The sequence below is a fragment of the Gigantopelta aegis genome, chromosome 9 (genome assembly GCF_016097555.1).
Source record: "Gigantopelta aegis isolate Gae_Host chromosome 9, Gae_host_genome, whole genome shotgun sequence".
Classification (NCBI taxonomy): Eukaryota; Metazoa; Mollusca; class Gastropoda; order Neomphalida; family Peltospiridae; genus Gigantopelta; species Gigantopelta aegis.
The window spans coordinates 17362611-17384077 of NC_054707.1; the positions used below are offsets into that span (position 1 = coordinate 17362611).

The window sequence follows — 21467 nt, forward strand, 5'->3', positions numbered from 1 at the left end:
AGGGATCTTTTGTATGCACTTTCCAACAGACAGGAAAACACATACCACGGTATTTGACCAGTTGTGGTGCAGTGGTTGGAACAAGAAAAACCCAATCAGTTGAATGGATCCATAGAGGTGGTTCGATCCTGCGACGCAAGCACCTCAGGCGACCACTCAATCGACTGAGCTAAATCCCGGCTCTTAAAATGTTTTAAATAAAATAATAATAATAAATAGATGTTGCCTGGGAAATTAAAAAGAAAGAAATGTTTTATTTAACGACGCACTCAACACATTTAATTTACGGTTATATGGCGTCAGACATATGGTTAAGGACCACACAGATATTGAGAGAGGAAACCCGCTGTCGCCACTTCATGGGCTACTCTTTTCGATTAGCAGCAAGGGATCTTTTATATGCACCATCCCTCAGACAGGGTGGTACATACCACGGCCTTTGATATACCAGTCGTTGTGCACTGGCTTGGAAATTAAAATGCAATTAAGGTTCAGTAATGGATGGACTTCTCCTTTCTGATTTCTTATTTGATATTACGTCAAGAAAACGAAACGCCCACTGTCCTGTTTATGTATAAATGGATTACCTTTATGTACATAAGTAAAATTGTAAGCGCGCTATTCATAGATTAAATAGATGTAGGCGGGGGAAGTAAAGTACAATTAAGGATCAGGTAACAGAGCAACCTCTCTAGATGGACTAAAAAGATAACTTATTGAACATTATTGAGAGAAAGAAAAAAACTTCTTTTTTTTCGTATTTTCGAGGTAGGGGGCGGGGAGTGGGGGCGGAACAGCTACCGACTTTCATCACCTGTGTGTGTGTGTGTGTGTGTGTGTGTGTGTGTGTGTGTGTAATCTTTGGCATGCTTCCATCGGAGAACTGTTCAAGCACACCTGTCGTGGGCACAACCTCTGACTTCTTCTTCGCCAGAGAGTTCTGTCCATAACAGGCGTCAACACCTGACTGACCCATCTGACTTTAAAGGGACACTCCTGAGTTTGCTGCCATTTTAAAGATGTTATCGACTAACAGAGACTTTTTAACGATCGTATCAAATATATTTTTCTGCATAAAATACTATTGGCTGTATATTAAACGTGTTTCTGATCGTTGAACTATTTGTACTAGGTTACATTTCATTTTATTTTCTAAAATATATTTTTTCGTACGTATGAACTTATTTGAAGACAAAATCCAGTTTGGGCTTCTTACAAGACCAGACCAGAAACACATTGAATATACAGACACTGATATTCTAAACAAACAAAAAATATTTAATATGTAAGCTTAATCGTAGAAATATGTTATTTTTCGGAAACATCTTACAATGCAGCAAACTAAGGAATGTCCCTTTAAATACCGGTTCATCTAGCTTCCTCTTTTCCTCTGTGTAAACGTATGTATATACCTGCTGAGTCAAACTGACAATTTATATTATTACCACGGCGAATCGCGGGGAAGACCTTGCATCCGGACTGCAGACTCAAATAGCGAAATCACTTAATGAAATTGATCTTGCTGATCCGCGAGATTAACGTCTTAAATGGAGGGCATTTTATCAATGAAATCAAATCCCACACTGAGAGAGAACTACCTTGCCTAGGACTGCGTGGCTTTAAGAACTATTAATAGACTTCTTTTTTTCTCAAAATCAATTTTTTTTTTTTTTTTTTTTTTTTTTGCATAAACATATGCTTAGGACCGGTTTGCTTTAAGAACAATTAACAGACTTTCTTTTCCTTTTTTTATCTTCTTTTTTTATCTTGTTTCCTTTTTTTTTCCTTTTTTTTTTTTTTTTTGTTGTTGACATCTACACATTCGGGCCACGCGCCTTTGCATGATCGTGTCTTTTTTTTTTTACACAACTGACTTATTGATTTTTGTTTGTTTCAGGTTCGTACGCCGGGGCCGTATTGGGCATGCCGCTGTCCGGGGTCCTCACTGACTTTCTGGGCTGGCAGTCAGGGTTCTACGTGTTTGGTAAGATTCGGACAACTTCCCGAGCGCGTGTCCTGCTCAATATAAACGCGACGCGCCTATTGCCAGGCCGGGAGTCCCAGATGCCGCTTCCTGATTAAACGGCAATCACTGGGCGCCGCCAGCTTTTGTTGGGTCTTGATTTGCACGTGTAGTTCCTCCAAGTCGCGCGTCCCGCGAGAATCGATGAGTGGACGAGAACTGACAGTTCTCGTAATGCGAATTCGGTCTCGTGGCGGCGGTGCGTCAGAAACAACGTGCGCCCCTTTAAAAACAAAAGCCTGGCCACCCATCGCCTGTTGGCAGTGTTGCTGATGTCCAAAATAAAAGACTTCAGGGATCGAAGTCCAAGCCGGCTGTTTTGTCGTTAACGCTCGCTATACTGGGGTTGGGTTTGGTTGTTTTATGCTACACAATTGTTTAGTTAAAAACGGCTTGTTGAACTTATCCCTGCTGTGTGTCCCATACCAATTTAGGTAAACAAATGTTAAACTTGATCAGGCTTATTGAGTTGTCAAATCCATTTTATATTGGTTTTGGTTATTTAAGCAAACTTATCAAAAGTTCCATTACTTATACATTATGTGAATTTTTATTTGTTCGCGATTTTTAAAAAAACTCAAAACAACAACATACTTCATTATAATAATTAATTAGTTCCATTTTCGACTAGTATCACCGTGCACGTATGCAGTAAAACAATTTCAGCTAAATGAGTGATCATAATGAAAGTCTAGAAAGTTAACAAATAACGAAAAATTAATGAGTGTCTAAACTAAACATCAAATCCGGGTTAAATAATTCTATTACGTTGGCCATGAATGTAGATGCAAACTTCAGAATTGTATTACGTTTGAATAAACCTTTTTGTGAAAAATAGTATTACCACAGAAGGATATTTAGTTCCAGAGTTGGAGGTAGAAGTGAATATCTCACTTGAACATCAGCCACGGGCCACATTCTCCGGTTATGTCGGCCATTACTGTAGAAGCAAAACTTAGAATTCTATTACTTTTGAATAAAAACATTTTCACTGTAAAATATCGCCACCATTGAAGGATATTTAGCTGCAATGTAGGAGTAACAATAGACAATCTAAAAATTAATTCTGAATTGAACATTAATCCCGGGCCAAATTCTGTTTTGTAGACGAAACATTCGGAATTCTATTACGTTTGAAGAAACGGGTTTTTTTGTTTGTTTGTTTTTTATTTTTTGTTGGTTTTTTTTTTTTTTTTTTTTTTTGGGGGGGGGGGGGGGGGTTTGTGGGGGTTTTTGGGGTTTTTTGTAAATATTGTCACCACAGAAGGATATTTAGTTCCAAAGTTGGAGTAACAATGGACAAACTAGAAATGAATATCTCACTTGAACATCAGCCCCGGCCAAATGGCCATGACTGCAGACATAAAATTCAGAGTTCTATTACATTTGAATAAACATTATTTTGTTAAAAATATATTGTCTCCACAGAACGATCGTCAGTTCCAATATTGGACCAACAATGGACAGGCTAACAAAACGTTTAAGTGCGCTGTCAAACTGTAACGTAGCACGTGCGAGTCTTTGTGTTGTCTGACAGGATGCCGATACGAGAACTGAACCGCATTTCCGGTTGTCATGGTCACAGTGTCCCTATTAAGTCAAGACATTCAACATTTGAACAGAAACACAAACTCAGAATTGTGAACGTTTCGTTTGGGTCTTCAGTGAGCCATGGTAAAACATGTGATTTTATGCCGAGTTCAAGATTACTCGGTCGAGCGTCAATGCCGCTAACCCTAGTTTTTTGGTCAGCGTAAAATGTTTTTGGCTATTGCGGGGTGTAAATCAAATCCCTTTGACGACAGAACAGAACAGAACAGAACAATAGTAACATATGTGACTAAAACTGTTACACGCAGTGTTTTAATCAACATAATATGTACATGGACCATGGTTATAACTTTCAAAAACCACAACCCCTCACCTTTAAACTTAATCGGAAAAATTAGACCTTTTTAATCATGATTTTTGTTTTACCAAATCTCTATGGTTAAACATTCAGGACTGGTGCTTATAAAACTTTTAGAGTCTAGACTGTAGACTCTAACAGAGTCAGAGACACTAATGTCAATAACAACGTCATACAAATTGTATGCGTGTGACGTTATTAGACATTGAGTCTGAACTTTAAATGTTTTATTAACACGGACCAGAGCTGTGTTCAGAACAACATTTGTGTCGCGAGCACCTTGTTGCGATTTGACTGGTTCCCGTCCTTTGACATTCATTTAACGTTAACCGCAAAAATAACAGCTAACACTTGCTTCATAATGTCATGGAGTGCTAACGTATCAGGGGCATAGCGTGAGCTGGACATGGGGGGGGGGGGGGGGGTTCGAATATGAACCAAGTGGACCTGTTCTATTTTGTTTTTGCACCACCAGAAACTCCATATGTATAAACCTGTATATTTCAGTTCTAAAAGTGGACCGTTTGCTTCAGCGGGGGGGGGGGGGGGGGGGTCGTCCGAATCCCCCTGAACCACCACCCCCCCCCCCCCCCAGCTTACGCCCCTGCGTATATTGAACACAGAGCGGATTTAAAACTGATAAGCGTTGGGTTCCCAGAACAGCTTTAACCATAAAGTGGGTGAACGACTCAACGGGAAGGTCAACGACCAGTATATACTGACGTCACGGTTACGGATGATTCGTCCACCGTACATTTCGTCCACGGTCGATTCGTCCACGGTCGATTCGTCCATAGTAAATTTATTTCGTTCACCGATGAACTCGAAACAATTCGTCCACAACCAAAAATTAATTTGGACGATTCTTCCTTTAGATTTTTTTATATTCCATTAATTTACCCTAATTTCCATCCACGCATTAAATGTGCGTAGGCTGTGTGTTGTGTTTGGAGTTTGCGTACATATTTCATTTCATTTCATTGTTAGCATTATGTCATCTTAGCATAAATTTACAAAAATTCATTAACTTTAAAACACTTGATTTTTTAAAATAATTATTTATTTTTATTTTAGTATTGGCACATATACACACATATATACACGTACATATACAACTAGTTCACAAACAATAATAATTGTATATTTTATCAGCAGTATACAAAACAAGCAACACGGGCAAAACAGGCAAACATTAATATTCTAGTACATTGTTGATCTAATCTATTAGAAAGTTAATAGAAGAATAGAAGATACACTTAGGGTGATTGTAATATTTAAAAACTTGATAGTAGTCTAACATTTGTAACTTTTTGTAGTTTTAGTTTTGTTTAATATATGAATACCACAAAATAAAGATAATTAACAAATTCAATGTCAAACAAATAATGTACGAAATGAGTGGACATAATGTTTAAAGGGACATTCCTGACTTTGCTGCATTGTAAGATGTTTCTGACAGATAAAATATTTCTACTATTAAACTTACATATTAAATATATTTTCTTGTTTAGAATATCAGTGTCTGTATATTCAATGTGCTTCTGGTCGTCTTAATATTTGTAAGAAGCCCAAACTGGATTTTGTCTTCAAATAATTTCGTACGTACGTACGAAATTTTTTTATTTTAGGAAATATACACGTTTAATTGTATGCAGAAAAATATATTTGATATGTAATTACAGTCGTTAAAAAGTCTCAGTTAGTCGATAACATCTTTAAAATTGCAGAAAACTCAGGACTGTCCCTTTAGTGTACGTGGACGAAAATTATGGCGAACCATAAGCGTACGAGACGGGGGGGGGGGGGGGGGGGATCCTCAAATTCAGGCCAAAAAAAAGAAGATTAAATTCGACCATAATTAGCTTGTCTGAACACTTTTCACCATGTATTTTCATCATTCTACCACCGGCCTCAGTGGAGTCGTGGTTAGGCCATCGGTCTACAGGCTGGTAGGTACTGGGTTCGGATCCCAGTCGAGGCATGAAACTTTTAATCCAGATACCGAGTCCAAACCCTGAGTGAGTGCTCCGCAAGGCTCAATGGGTAGGTGTAAACCACTTGCAACTACCAGTGATCCATAACTGGTTCAACAAAGGCCATGGTTTGTGCTATCCTGCCTGTGGGAAGCGCAAATAGAAGATCCCTTGCTGCTAATCGGAAAGAGTAGCCCATGTAGTGGCGATAGCGGGTTTCCTCTCCAAATCTGTGTGGTCCTTAACCATATGTCTGACGCCATATAACCGTAAATAAAATGTGTTGAGTGCGTCGTTAAATAAAACATTTCTTTCTTTTTTTCATTCTACCAACAATATTAGTTGTCATCCAGGTAATAATGCAACCCTATATTATATATATATATATATATATATATATATATATATATATATTATATATATATATATATATATATATATATAACTGTCTGGTAGCAATTTTGTTTAATTCGGGCAAAACTCGATCTGCCACCACCCCATCCCCACCCCAAACCCTAAAAAAATCGGAGCCCGTCCGCCCATGCCTCGAACGAATCGTCTATGGAAGAATGTCCAGTGTACGAACCATCTAGAATTCCTTGCCACTAACCACCACCCAAGACGGTCAACTAACATAGCTCAAGTGTGCCCAGAGCAGCGTGCTTGGATCTTAACTGGAGATAAAGACGAACGTTAGTTGAACGAAATAACCTTGCTTGTGTATAGTTTTCAATTTTCTGATAGCTGAATTTTAAAACAAACGTCTACCTGGTTTGAAGACATATGTATATTTTCAGTAAATAACGTATGGAATTAATTCTAACATTAAATATAAAAGACTGACATGATTTGCGCAATATATTTAACATTGAGATACACAATTAATTTAAGAGCATTGGTCTAAATCATCATTTGTCGAAACAATAGCACACCGAAATATTCTATGTTCCGCTAGGCGCCTATCTCGTGATGTAGTTTTTATTTATGTGTGTTAAATCAGAAATCTGTAATAATATTGTAACATTATATTTTTAAATTTCTTGATTCTTTAACAATGTTTATGATACAAAAAATAAGAGTTTATGATCAAATTAAATCAGGACAGTTGACGCATAATTGTTTTGTTGATTAATTTTGCATTACTTATTGCTTTTAGTGGATATAAAATGTTGTTTTGCGTGTATCGATTCTGCCCAATGATTACAAAGACTTCTATGTAGTAATTACCAGTAGTAGGACTTATGTGATATGTCTTCCGATTTATGTGAACACGGCTATAGGCCACGCGACTATTACTATAGCCGATTATTTACAAATTAGTTTGCTCTAGAGGTTTCGTTAAACAAAAATACATTTTAACCATACGTATGCGATAATGTCTACCTGAGATTTCCAAGGATCCGTACACCATCACGGCAGTTACTTTCATTTCATTTTAACTTATGTTCGTGATTATATCCAATTAAGGTTCAAGCACGTTGTCCTGGGCACACATCTCAGCTATTTGGGCTGTCTGTCCAGGACAGTGGGTTAGTTGTTAGTTTGTTAGTGTTAGTGAGAGAGAAGAGGGTGTAGTGGCCTTGCGGCATTGAGCTCTTAAGATCTCGCTCTGGTTTGCAGCCGATACCAGGCTGCGAACTCTGTACCTACCAGCCTGTAGTCCGATGGCTTAACCACGACACCACCAAGGCCGGCATGACAATTACTTAAAAAACTTTTATCACCAGATACTAAGACTTATGTAACAGTTATGTAAATTTACGTGACAACCTCTTAAGACTTACGTGACTTTTATTAAGACATGCGGCGTTCGCCAGTCACAAATGCCAAGAGTTATTCGACTGCTGGCCTTTACTAACATTCGTTGTAGGCGACAATCACTAAAACATACGTGACAGATACACGGAGCAGAGTTCGTGATCTATTGACTGCCGAAAGAATTGAAAATCAATTCAAAGAAATTCCACTCAGAAAAAAACTCATTAAATTTTTATGTGAGACTTGGAACACACATGTTTTAGCCGTCCGTCTTAATATTTGTTATTGGTGTTGTCTGGAGTAATCAAGAATAACGCAAGAAATTTTGAGTTTTATTTAAGAGAGTTGAAGAATTCTGATTCCAGTTATTCAAATTTCAGTTAGGTTAATTTGTGGTTACAGGGACATTTCTAAATCAAATAATTATTATATTACTGCATGCAGTGTCTGATTGAAAGAACAGTCCACTAAGTGTTGTGTTAGAATTTTTTGTTTTAAAAGTGAGGCTCTTATATGAAACAAACGATAAAACCTCAAACTGTATTAAACAAAAATCTAGATTAAACCATTAGTGTATCTATAAATGTAAACCACAGGTAAAAATATAGTTTTTTCAATAACATATTTAATATAATTGAAGGAAAAAAATTATAGAAAGAGAATAACTCGTTCCTGTCTTAAAAATCGTTAAGATAGTGGCTTTATCATTCGAGGAGCGGGACGTATCCCAGCGATGAAGCGCTCGCTTGATGCGGAGTCGGTCTAGGATCGATCCCCGTCGGTCGACCCACTGGGCTATTTCTCGTGCATATAAAAGATCCCTTGTTACTAATGGAAAATATGGCAGGTTTCCTCTCCAAGACTATATGTCAAAATTACCAAATGTTTGACATCCAGTAACTGATGATTAATAAATCAATGTGTTCTAGTTGTGTCGTTAAACAAAACAAACTGTAATATTAACTTTTATCTTTGATGGTTGGAATGGCGAATGCCTAACGACAAAAGTTTTGCAGCATTTGCAAATCTTCCTGCCTAGGATAAAAAAGTTATTGGACGTCAAACATTTGGTAATTTTGACCTGTAGTCTTAGAGAGAAAACTCGCTACATTTTTTCATTAGTAGTAAAGGGTCTTGATACCAGTCGTGGTGCACTGGCTTGAAGGAGAGATAGCTCAGTGACCCACTGACGGTATTTGTCGAGACTGCCGATTAACTTTGATCTTTTACATAAATAATAAAAACACGAGTAGCAAATTCTATTTATCCTATAACACTTCTAAAATAACATTTTCATTCGATATTTAGTAAATATCACAGTACTAAAGAAGCCTTCATCGGTAATATGACGGTCATAATGATAAGAACAAATTAGTTTGACGTCAAGCATTTTAACTAAATCTTATGCAAACATTACGCTCAGATATACAGGTCTTGTTGGGTTGTAAACAAATGACCCATTGATAGCAACACATATTACCTATAGTCCGTTCCATCATCCTAATTAATTAATCATCGGCTATTGGATGTCAAACATTTGGTATTTTTAACCTGTAGTCTTTGTGATAAAACTCGCTACATTTTTTCATTAGTAGCAAGGGATTTTTTATAAGCACAATCTCACAGACAGGATAGCACATACCACGGCCTTTGATATACCAGTCGTGGTGCACTGGCTAGAACGTGAGATAGCCCAATGGGCCTACCGACGATATGGAACATACCAACCGAGTCTACGTTAATCGGTATTTGTCGAGGCTCTGCCAAAACAAAATACCGATTAACTAGGCGAAGTTGATCTTTTAAATATTAAACAAACACCAGTAACGAATGCTATATATCCTATAACACTTCCAAAATAACATTTTCATTCTATATTTAGTAAATATCACAGTACTAAAGAAGCCTTCATCGCTAATATGACAGTCATAACGATAAGCACAAATTAGTTTGACGTCACACATTTTAAATAAATCTTATGTAAACATTACGCTCAGATATACAGAATGACCCATTGACAGCAACACATATTACCTATAGTCCATCCCATCCTCCTAAAAAAAAATTGGGATTTGGTTTGTGGTAAAAAGAAAAGTAAAAGTGTTTTGGAAATAACAAAAATATATGTGTAATTTATAAAACAATCGGCTCAGAAATAAATAACTTGTAGTAAATCCTATACTATGAAAAACAGACGTTCCCCGTCGGACGGACTATAGAGACCTTGCAAATTGAGTTTGCTGCAATTTTTAAGATGTTATCGACTAACAGATACTTTTTAACGATTGTAATTACATATCAAATATATTTTTCTGCATAAAATATTAGTGGCTATATATTAACGTGTTTCTGGTCGTTCTAATATTTGTACTAGGTTAAATTTCATCTTATTTCCTCAACAACAAAAACAATTCGTACAAAATCCAGTTTGGGCTTCTTAGAAATATTAAGACGACCAGAAACACATTGAATATACAGACACTGATATTCTAAACAGGAAAATATATTTAATATGGAAGTTTAATCGTAGAAATATTTTATTATCAGAAAGATCTTACACTGGAGCAAACTCAGGAATGTCCCTTTAAAGTATTTGCGAGTTTTGTGTTGTGCAGTATACGAGTTGACCCTGTGTGTTGGTGTTTTCAGGCTGCCTGGGTGTCATTTGGTCGATCGTGTGGTGGTTCTTCTCGCACGAGCGACCCGGAACCCACCCGACTATATCCGATGCAGAAAGAATATACATCGAAACATCTATAGGAGAGAATACGTCACTGGTGGACAAGGTAAGCGTAGTGTATGACAGTTTATATTTGGCGTGTCGCATTCGTAAGGCGTGTGGCATTGGTAACGTGTGTGATATTGATAAGGCGTGTGGCATTGGTAACGTGTTTGATATTGGTACGGTGTGTGGCACTGGTAACGTGTGTGATATTGGTAAGGTGTGTGGCATTGGTAAATTGTTTGATATTGATAAGGCGTGTGACATTGGTAACGTGTGTGATATTGGTAAGGTGTGTGGCATTTGTAACGTGTGTGATATTGGTAATGTGTGTGGCATTGGTAACGTGTGTGGTATTGGTAAGGTGTATGAGATTGGTAATGTGTGTGGCACTGGTAACGTGTGTAATATTGGTAAGGTGTATGAGATTGATAATGTGTGTGGCATTGGTAACGTGTGTGATATTGGTAATGTGTGTGGCATTGATAACGTGTGTGGTATTGGTAAGGTGTATGAGATTGGTAATGTGTTTGGCACTGGTAACGTGTGTGATATTGGTAAGGTGTATGAGATTGGTAATGTGTTTGGCACTGGTAACGTGTGTGATATTGGTAAGGTGTGTGGCATTGGTAAATTGTTTGATATTGATAAGGCGTGTGACATTGGTAACGTGTGTGATATTGGTAAGGTGTGTGGCATTTGTAACGTGTGTGATATTGGTAATGTGTGTGGCATTGGTAACGTGTGTGATATTGGTAAGGTGTATGAGATTTGTAATGTGTGTGGCATTGGTAACGTGTGTGATATTGGTAATGTGTGTGGCATTGGTAACGTGTGTGGTATTGGTAAGGTGTATGAGATTGATAATGTGTGTGGCATTGGTAACGTGTGTGATATTGGTAATGTGTGTGGCATTGGTAACGTGTATGATATTGGTAAGGTGTATGAGATTTGTAATGTGTGTGGCATTGGTAACGTGTGTGATATTGGTACGGTGTTTGATATTGGTAAGGTATGTGAGATTGGTAATGTGTGTGCGATTGGTAAGGTGTGTGACATTGTAAGGTATGTGACATTGGTAAGACATGTGACATTGGTAAGGTGTGGGACATTGACAATGTGTGTGACATTGGTAAGGTGTGTGACATTGGTAAGGTGTGGGACATTGACAATGTGTGTGACATTGACAATGTGTGTGACATTGGTAAGGTGTGGGACATTGACAATGTGTGTGACATTGGTAAGGTGTGTGACATTGGAAGGATGAGAGATATTGGTAAGGTGTGTGGGATTGGTAAGGTGTGTGAGATTGAGATTATGTGTACGATTGCTTACGAAATATGACTAGGATTGAAAAAATATCACTGGAAAGGTAATTGACACTGGGATGTTGTGTAATATTGGAAAGGTGTGTGACACTGGTACATGTTCTATTGGGAAGGCGTGTTTGATTGAAAAGGTGTGTGTGATTGAAAAGGCGTGTGAGATGGATAAAGCGCGTGAGATTAGAAAAGTTTGTTAGATTGGAAAAGGCGTGTGGGATTGAAAAGCAGTGTAAAACTGTTTGACACCATGCATGTGAGTACGCTGGTTATAAGTTTGCTAAAACCCATTAATATTAAATCATATTGTTGTTATTTGAACTTGTGTTTCTAAGAAGGCTAATTAATCTACTATCTCTAAAGAGGATTATATGTGAAAGAGTTAATTAATCAATTTATGTGTTTTGTCGTTAATACAATCACAAATCGCCGTAAAATACTATTTTAATCATCTTTTGATTAAGGCTAATATTTCATTACTGAATATTTGCAACGAAAAAACTATCGAACAAATAGGATATGAAGAGATTACAAAATGAAACTGATCGTTAAATATCATAGAAAATAGACATTAGTACCCATGTACTAAAATAGTAAATAAATAACAATGCAAATATATAAATCCTAAGTAGAAAGGTAAACCTAATGCAGCGGGGTGCAATTTTATTCTAGCGTTAAATGTTAAATATATGATTTATAAAATCTGTTATTTTATAAAATTAAAAATAAAATAAACTCTGTCAAGTATTACCTTAAAAAATAAATATTATTAAACGCACACAAATATTGAAAACCCAATTCTCTCTCTCTCTCTCTCTCTCTCTCTCTCTCTCTCTCTCTCTCTCTCTCTCTCTCTCTCTCTCTCTCTCTCTCTCTCTCTCTCTCTACCAACAGCTAACCATTCACTATCTCTGTCTCTCTCTCTATCTCTCTCTTTCTCTTTCTCTCTCTCACTCTCACTCTCTCTGTCTATGTATGTGTATGTATCCCTTTGTGTCTGTCTGTCTCTCTCTCTGTCTCTCTCTCTCTCTCTCTCTCTCTCTCTCTCTCTCTCTCTCTCTCTCTCTCTCTCTCTCTCTCTCTCTCTCTCTCTCTCTCTCTCTCTCTCTGTCTGTCCCACATATAGTTTTCCGGATGGGGTATTTTTTCAGAAGGCCTTGAGATATTGAGCTGAAATATTGTATATAGCTTTATTATATACTGTTACAGATAAAGTTTGACGTTCATGGCAATTTACCCATTTGTTATAGTCCTTGAACTTAGGAGATATGAACATTTGTTTTCCGGACTTTTGTTTTGCAATGCCTGAGATGACATTTTGTGCGTAGCTTTATCACATATAGTTACAGCTCAAGTTCAACTTCAACTTCCATGGTGATTTACCCATTTCTCACAGAGATATGATCCTTGAATTTAGGAGAAACGAAAACTTGGTTGTGCCCGGGAGGGGACATGTATGGCTTTAGCGGTACTCTCACAATGCTTTTTTTGTTTTCAGAAATTCCACGTGCCATGGTTACAGTTCTTCACCTCCATGCCGGTTTACGCTATCATGGTGGCTAACTTCTGTCGGAGTTGGACGTTCTACCTTCTCATTATTAGCCAGCCCACCTACTTCCTCAAGGTGTTCGGCTTCGAAGTATCAAAAGTAAGATTCTCTCACCTGTCTTTATATATATATATATATATATATATATATATATATATATATATATATATATATATATATATATATATATATATAATATATATATATATATGTGTGTGTGTGTGTGTGTGTGTGTGTGTGTGTGTGTGTATGTATGTATGTATGTATGTATGTATGTATATACTAAATACGAAGGAAGAAAATGTTTTATTTGGCAACGCACTCAACACATTTTGTTTATGGTTCTATGGCGTCAGACATATGGTTAAGAACCACACAGATATTCAGAGAGGAAACCCGCTGTCGCTACTTCATGAGCTGCTCTTTTCGATTAGCAGCAAGGGATCCTTTATATGCACCATACCACAGACAGGATAGTACATGCCACGGCCTTTATTACACCAGTTGTGGAGCACTGGCTGACCTGGTGGTTTATCAAATATACTAAATAGAGAATAATACACGAGTGGCCGTTAGATACCATTTATCTTACAACGAGTTGTTTAAAAATGTATCTATCAAGCGAAAGCGACTTTGAAACGTTTTTAAACGAGTTGTAAGATAAATGGTATCTAAGGGATACCATTGTATTATTCTATTTCTTACATATCCTCAAAAAGCAGGTTTTAAGCAAATTTTGACATCTTTTTCGGATAAAAGTTATTTACAGCCCTTTGACTAACTTACGCTAACTTACGGGTCACAGACAAATGATTGTCAGGTTAACTCTACGCCACAGTGTAATCGATTCAATCGTGCTGTGTTTTCCTTGGATGTATGACATTGGTGACCTGGTCATCACCTAGGAGCATCCAGTTGAATGTCTTGAAATTGTTAACACACGTACATGTGTAAACATATATGTGTTATCAAAAATAACGAATGATGTTCTCACCAACGAGTGTGTAAGAAAAGCTCATCCAGAGTGGTTGCTGTGTGAGCGTGCGCTCCGACAGGTTGCGTCTGTTGCGTTTAAGGCATATACACACTAACTGCGGTCCGGCTGACCTCGTGCGTTTTGCAAGACGCATCCAGTCTAGATAGTCGCATTGAAACTAATGTATTTCGATGTCTTTTAGCTGGACCGCATGCACGCGCCGCATGCAGTTTATATGAACGTTTATGGGGAAAACAAAAAGATCATACAAACTGTAACAGCAAATAATCAATGGAACCAAAAGCCTAAATTTATGTTTCAGAAGTTGACTGTGTTACTGGCAGTCAGTCCCACATTACAACTTTGTAGAGCGGGGCGTAGCCCAATGGTAAAGCGCTTGCTTGATGCGTGGACGGCCTGGGTTCGATCCCCGCCGATGGGCCCATTGGGCTATTTCTCGTTCCAGCCAGTTCACCACGACCGGTGTATAAAAGGCTGTGGTATGTGCTATCCTGTCTGTGGGATGGTGCATATAAAAGATCCCTTACTACTAGTGGAAAAATGTAGCGGGTTTCCTCTCTAAAACTATATATCACAATTACCATATTTTTGACATCAAATAGCCGATGGTGGTGTTGAACAAAAACAAACTTTCAACAATACAATATGCTCAAAATGCCCGTTCATCTATGCCTTGTGCAGAGATACAATTTTGAACAGATTAACGATGGAAGGAAATGTTTTATTTAACGACGCACTCAACACATTTTATTTCCGGTTATATGGCGTAGGACATACGGTTAAGGACCACACAGATATTGAGAGAGGAAACCCGGTGTCGCCACTTCATGGGCTACTCTTTTCGATTAGCAGCAAGAGATCTTTTATATGCACCATCCCACAGTCAGGATAACACATGCCGCGGTCTTTGATATACCAGTCGTGGAGCGAGAAATTAACAGATTAACGAACATTCCTTTTCTTTATTCTCGCTTTCCTTTCAGAGTGGAGTCCTCTCTGCGCTTCCGCATTTGGTAATGGCCATCATCGTACCATTTGGGGGACAGCTCGCCGACTTCCTGCGTCGACGAATACTCACGACGACCGTCGTCCGGAAAATATTCAACTGCGGAGGTAACCGATTGACCAATCTAATTAAAATTAGCTCCACTATTACACGTAGATCTAACAGCAGCCCGTTGGAGCTCGTGTCCAGCTGACCTTTCATTCGACCAATCAAAACCTTACTTGCAAAATCATGCCAGTGATTTAAAAAGAATTTGAAAACATTCGGGATTATGCCGAGGGTATACGAAATGATTCGGGTGATTTACGAAGTATACCGGAAATTAATTTCAATATATTTTATACACAATTCGTTTCAAGAAGGAAAAAAAAACCGTGATGGTATAGCCATAAAATCTGTTTATACCAGTATACCATCCAGAGTTTATTACTGCACTTTTCCCCCTGTTTTTTCAATGTTGAAATAGACCAACAAGTTCGCCTATTGCATAAATAGTCTCGCCCGATATTTTTAGAATTTGTATGCTCCCGAATAACGCTATAAAAGGCGAAGTGTAATTGGTCGATATTTAAATTGTTATTTATAGATGAAATGTCACCTGAACATGGGGTTCCACGCAATGCTGTTAGATCTACTGGTGAGACCAGTAGAGCTAATTTTAATCAGATTGCCGATTGACCCTACTCTGAAAAAACATATTGTTGGTAGCACCAAACCAAGTAACATCCGACTGGGTCAAAGTTCAAGGTGCAGCGGCACAGACGTGCACCGACGTGCACCGACGTCCATCGAACTCTTGATAGAGCAGTTAATACCAAATAACATCCGGCAGGCTGGGTCAAAGTTTGATAGAGCAGTTAATACCACAAGTCCTGCCATTGGTGATAAATGTGACAGTGTGACAGTTTCATCTAGGCAATAAATGTATGCAATTTTATTTCATCAAGTACTACTGTGTTAAGTAGCATCGTGCTTGAAACGTGTATGGGGTACCTGTAAAAGTAAGTACTACAATTTTGTGCGAAACTAGGACTGAATTTAAAACATCCAGTTATATCGAAAATGAGCCATGAAAGGTTCTACTTTCTTCAGTTAATACTTTGAGAGAAGGTTTGTAGTATTGATATATATATATATATATATATATATATATATGGGTCGTAATTTTGATATATTGCATATAGTGTTTTTAATAACATACGTTAACATGGTCGCCTATGAGATTTTATTTGGTTTAGTGCAACTTGTTAATAGTGCAGAGGATTGATGGTACTGGCCTCGGTGGTGTAGTGGTTAAGTAACCGGACTTTAAGGCTGGTAGGTCTTGGTTTCGCCTCCCGGTACCGGATCCCACCAAGATCAAAGTTTATCGACTCATTGGGTAGACGTAAGACCACTACTACATCGACTTCTCTCTCGCAAACCACTAAAACAACTAACCACTAACCCACTGTCCTGGACAGAAAGCCCAGATAGCTGTGTGTGTGTGTGTGTGTGTGTGTGTGTGTGTGTGTGTGTGTGTGTGTGTGTGTCCAGGACAGCGTGCTTGAACCTTACTTGGATAATAAGCACGAAAACAACTATAACTGAATGAATGAACGAAAGGACTGGTGGTTTATCAAATATATTATGCCTTTGTTCATCAGGAATATTTCCGTCTGTACGATTTCCTGTCTGGGAATAAGAGCTACGTGCCCTTATGAAGAGTTCTGCGAGGATGTTAATTGAGTCATAAACAGGAGAGACTATCAGAGTGTGTGTCTGTGTATGTATGTGTGTGTGTGTGTGTCCTCTCTTGCCTTAGAGGGTGTTCCGAAAAGTGTTAATGGGGAAGGGCAATTTTTTATTCCATTACCCACCCACTATGATTTGTTGTTAAGTAAATTAGTTCCATATGGAAGCATGGCCTTCTGATTGCTGATTTTTGGTTTTGTTGGAGAGTCTGTCACCAAGACATTTCAGCGGATGGAAGTCGAGAAGATACTTTAACAATTGACATTTTCAAGTGATGATGTGAGAATATGAGAGTCCCTCCATTATGTTACTTGAGTATTAAATATTATTTCCCCAAGACTGTCATGGCTTTTTATGGACTAGTCTTTTCCAAAAGATAATCCCCACTTCTTTGTTTCGCGTTTGGTGTATGTGTATATATAATATATATATATATATATATATATATATATATATATGCATATACCAACCCCATTCTTGGCACAGAATTCACTACATTCAATTTATCCGTTACAGATTAATGTTCTACAAGCATCCATATTTCAAAAGAAATATACCGGTAGTTCTATACATTGTAGCATCAGTCTCAAATTGCGGCTCTTATTCTGGCAATTACGTAGTCTTAGGGCATTACTTTGGCTAAATGTTCTTTTTTATATACAAAGTGATTGTAACATTTAGCATTTGGCTAATAAAATTTGTGTTTCAATTACCCATTTTTAAAATAATTTTTAAGATAATATCGCACATACTTGAACATTTGTTAAAATAAAACTTTCTAGTGTGAGCTCTTAAAGAGACTTTAGAAGCGATAGGATGCTCAGGGCCTCTTATATTCTGTGAGGGAAGCGTCTAGTTGTAGAATTAAAACCGCCAATGTGAGATAGCATAAGTATATATTCACCCGATTGAGGGGGCGTGCTTTTTAAAGAGGCTAGCTAGGACTTGAAGTGTAGACTTCCATTAAATAATTAAAGCGAATTGTCCTTTTAGCTCCTGGTGGATTCCGATTGACAACGTCACGAAGCTAGCACTAAGTAGATAAAATTTTAAATCTATTGGATGATTTGAAATCCTCCTTCAATATCGCCCGACGCGAGATCTGACGAGATAGTAGTGATCCAATCAGAGATATTAATTTCGCCAATACGTGGCTTACGCTCGGTTTCGTTGCATCAGGTCTGTGCTGACGTCACGAGCGCGTGCAAGTAATTCTACAGGGTTTCCGAGCACTGGTGTTTGACTTCTAATATTGTAAAGTCAACACTTGACTAGCGCAAAACATGACTTCATAGTTGCCCATCTAATGATTTTCTCATAGACGTAGATGGTGTATTGTGTATTGCATGTACAGTTTAATGACTGACGTCAATAAAATGTGTTTTAAGGTGCGTTCCCACAGTACGACTTGTAGCAACGTTCTCTAGAATGATAAGTCAATGGCCTACTAAAGATCGTTACCGTACGTTCTACTGTACATACCTGGGGCCTAATTCACAAAGGTCTCTAAGACTTAGGCTCTGTTAGACAGCAAACCGGCCTCGGTGGCGTCGTGGTAGGCCATCGGTCTTACAGGCCGGTAGGTACTGGGTTCAGATCCCAGTCGAGGCATGGCATTTTTAATCCAGATACCGACTCCAAACCCAGAGTGAGTGCTCCGCAAGGCTCAATAGGTAGGGGTAAACCACTTGCACCGACCAGTGATCCATAACTGGTTCAACAAAGGCCATGGTTTGTGCTATCCTGCCTGTGGGAAGTGCAAATAAGAGATCCCTTGCTGCTAATCGGAAGAGTAGCCCATGTAGTGGCGACAGCGGGTTTCCTCTCAAAATCTGTGTGGTCCTTAACCATATGTCTGACGTCATATAACCGTAAATAAAATGTGTTGAGTGCGTCGTTAAATAAAACATTTCTTTCTTTCTGTTAGACAACAAAGCATCCTCTTTGCAAGTCTTTTAGCATTGCACTGCGAGATCGCAAAGTTGCGAGAGTTTAGTGAATTAGGCCCCTGATGATGCCGCATTTCGTAAGGATCTTTTTTGCTGTCATATCCATTCGACTAGCGTATAAACATTGCGTACAAACATGGCAATTCCATTAATTCTAACGTAATGGCGGTCGTCATATTTGTTACTTAACACAGAAGTGGCTACATACACTGCGGCCGTGTATGGAACCTTAGCTAACGAGGGCTGGCTATCGACACGGCAGTTATAGTTTTGTGAAAAAGCTACCACACCCCATCTAAACTTTCCCGTGCGCAGTACAGGTTACATCTACGGGATATATGTATATCCAAACACATACTGGACTCCATTGAAAACGTACAACCCAATTTACAGGTGTTATTATTATTTTATTTTATTTTTAAATTAAAGTATTTTATTTGTGTTAAAATGTAGTCTGAATTTTTGTTTTTCAAACCAGCTGTTCCCATGTCTAGATTATAACATAGTGTTTGCCACGTTGCCCATTCATTATTAAATACATCTTATTTACAAGTTTTTAATATGACCTATTCTAACAACCATGACTATTGTTAGTTTTTTATTTTTTTTTTTTTTTTTTATTTTATTATTATTATTATTATTATTATTATTTTTAATACATATTTATTGTCCCAGATCATATAGCAGTGTCGGGTATTTACAGGTGTTATTGCTTTCACATGTTTGAGGGGTTTTTTTATATATAAAAACACGGTACATGTATAACTGTAACCCTTTAATACAATTTCAGGGTGTTTGTTTTATTTCCTGCCAAAATACATATAGTTATATCCACATAGTTCAAGATATTCAGGGAAATATAACCAGTATGACCCACATGTGTCATAATGATTTCACTTGCAGAATGAATGACGTCATTCTGTGAAGCGATGTCCTAACTTAATGCTTATCAAAATGACGTCATTTCTGAAAATGACGTTGTTTCATCATCTGTTTTTAGTTACGTTTGAAACGTTTTGACATGGTCCTAGCTTGTTATTCGTGAAAATAATAGTTTGGATAATGTGGATAATAAAAACATTATTACACTCGCGTGTGAATCGTACTGATTTTATGAAACTCGTGTCAGGATTCATGTATTACCCTCGCTCTCGCTTGGGTAATATAATAATCCTGATATTCGTTTCGTAAAATCAGTACGACACACAAGCTCGTATAATAATCTCTATTTATACAAAATCAATTAAATGTGTATTTGAAAACGCACCACTCACTTTACAATTGCTATTGCTATCGCATGTGAGGTTTCCGTAAAACACACTATAACCCTAACCCTTGTATACAATATTTCGTTAGTTATTCTCTGCCTACCCAAAAATACATACAATTATACAAAATCAGTAAAATGCATTATTTCTTTCTTCTCCTATCCTTATTTTACAATACAAATCTCACTAATGCGTTTTCAGTGCAATTCGGTACACACACACACACACACACGCACAGACACACACACAGACACAGACACACACACACATAAATAACATCAAATCTAGACGAAATTTTCCTATTCAAATATCTTTATAGCACATATATCCCACTGAGTGCAATGATTATTGAAAAACTTGTACACGCGTCCTTACGCGAACACTTTGATTAAACTTTGATGAGAACTATGGAATGACCCCGGGGGGTGGTGCGCCTCACGCTCGATGTAAAGGAGTGGCGGCGAATATTTGGCTTGATTTGTACCACTGACTTCTCCACTGAGTGGCGTGTGCACTGCAGGCGGCGCGATGAAGGATGCGAATTCAGGATATTGGTGCTGTATTAATTTGGAACAAGCTAATTAAATCTGTGTAAAATACGGAGGGAACACACGCCTCGAGATAGGACCGCGAGATGGAATGACTCGCGCGAGTTCTCTAATATTGCAGTGGAGACGCAGCTCTCTGTTATGAGATTTAAAATCTCTTGTCGACTGTTCTGTCGTTTATAGTTTTGGGGGTTTTTTTTAATTTCCTTTATTACTGCTTTAATATTGAGAGAAAAAAAAAAAGTTAATTCCAAAGCATATGTCACACCTATTCACCGCTGTCGCTCGATTTTTGTTAAAGAGAGAAACAAATTAATGCTCATTTAACGGTACGCTAGCTTACATGTATGACGTCAGCCCCCCCTCCCCCAAAAAAAAACACACCCAAAAACAAGAAATAAAATAATAATAATACGTCTATAACGAACTCCCTTGTATCGAATATATAGGGGACCAAAATAGACTATTCATTTTTTTCTTGTAATTCACTGCACAGTTTGCATAACATACAATAAAACGAACACTGCTGTATCGAATAGGTAGGGACGGGAACATATTGCTCGTCATTGTCGTTGTTCACTGCTGAGCGTTTACATGAAGTAACATGCTATGTAACGAACACTGATATATCGAATACATAAGGGAACAGAAATAGATTGTTAAATATTGTTGAGGTTCATAACAGGGTTCGTTATAGTCAAGGTTCACT

General features: G+C 37.8%; 1 protein-coding gene across 1 annotated transcript in view; it reads left to right on the top strand.

Annotated features, from left to right (window-relative positions):
- The window catches only part of LOC121381479 (vesicular glutamate transporter 3-like), a 164530-nt gene that overhangs the window by 104515 nt on the left and 38548 nt on the right, over nucleotides 1-21467 (top strand). Inside the window, exons 6-9 of the mRNA XM_041510797.1 lie at nucleotides 1898-1984; nucleotides 10313-10449; nucleotides 13206-13355; nucleotides 15237-15366. Of these exons, the coding sequence (XP_041366731.1) occupies nucleotides 1898-1984; nucleotides 10313-10449; nucleotides 13206-13355; nucleotides 15237-15366 (504 nt within the window). The remainder of the gene's footprint in view (nucleotides 1-1897; nucleotides 1985-10312; nucleotides 10450-13205; nucleotides 13356-15236; nucleotides 15367-21467) is intronic.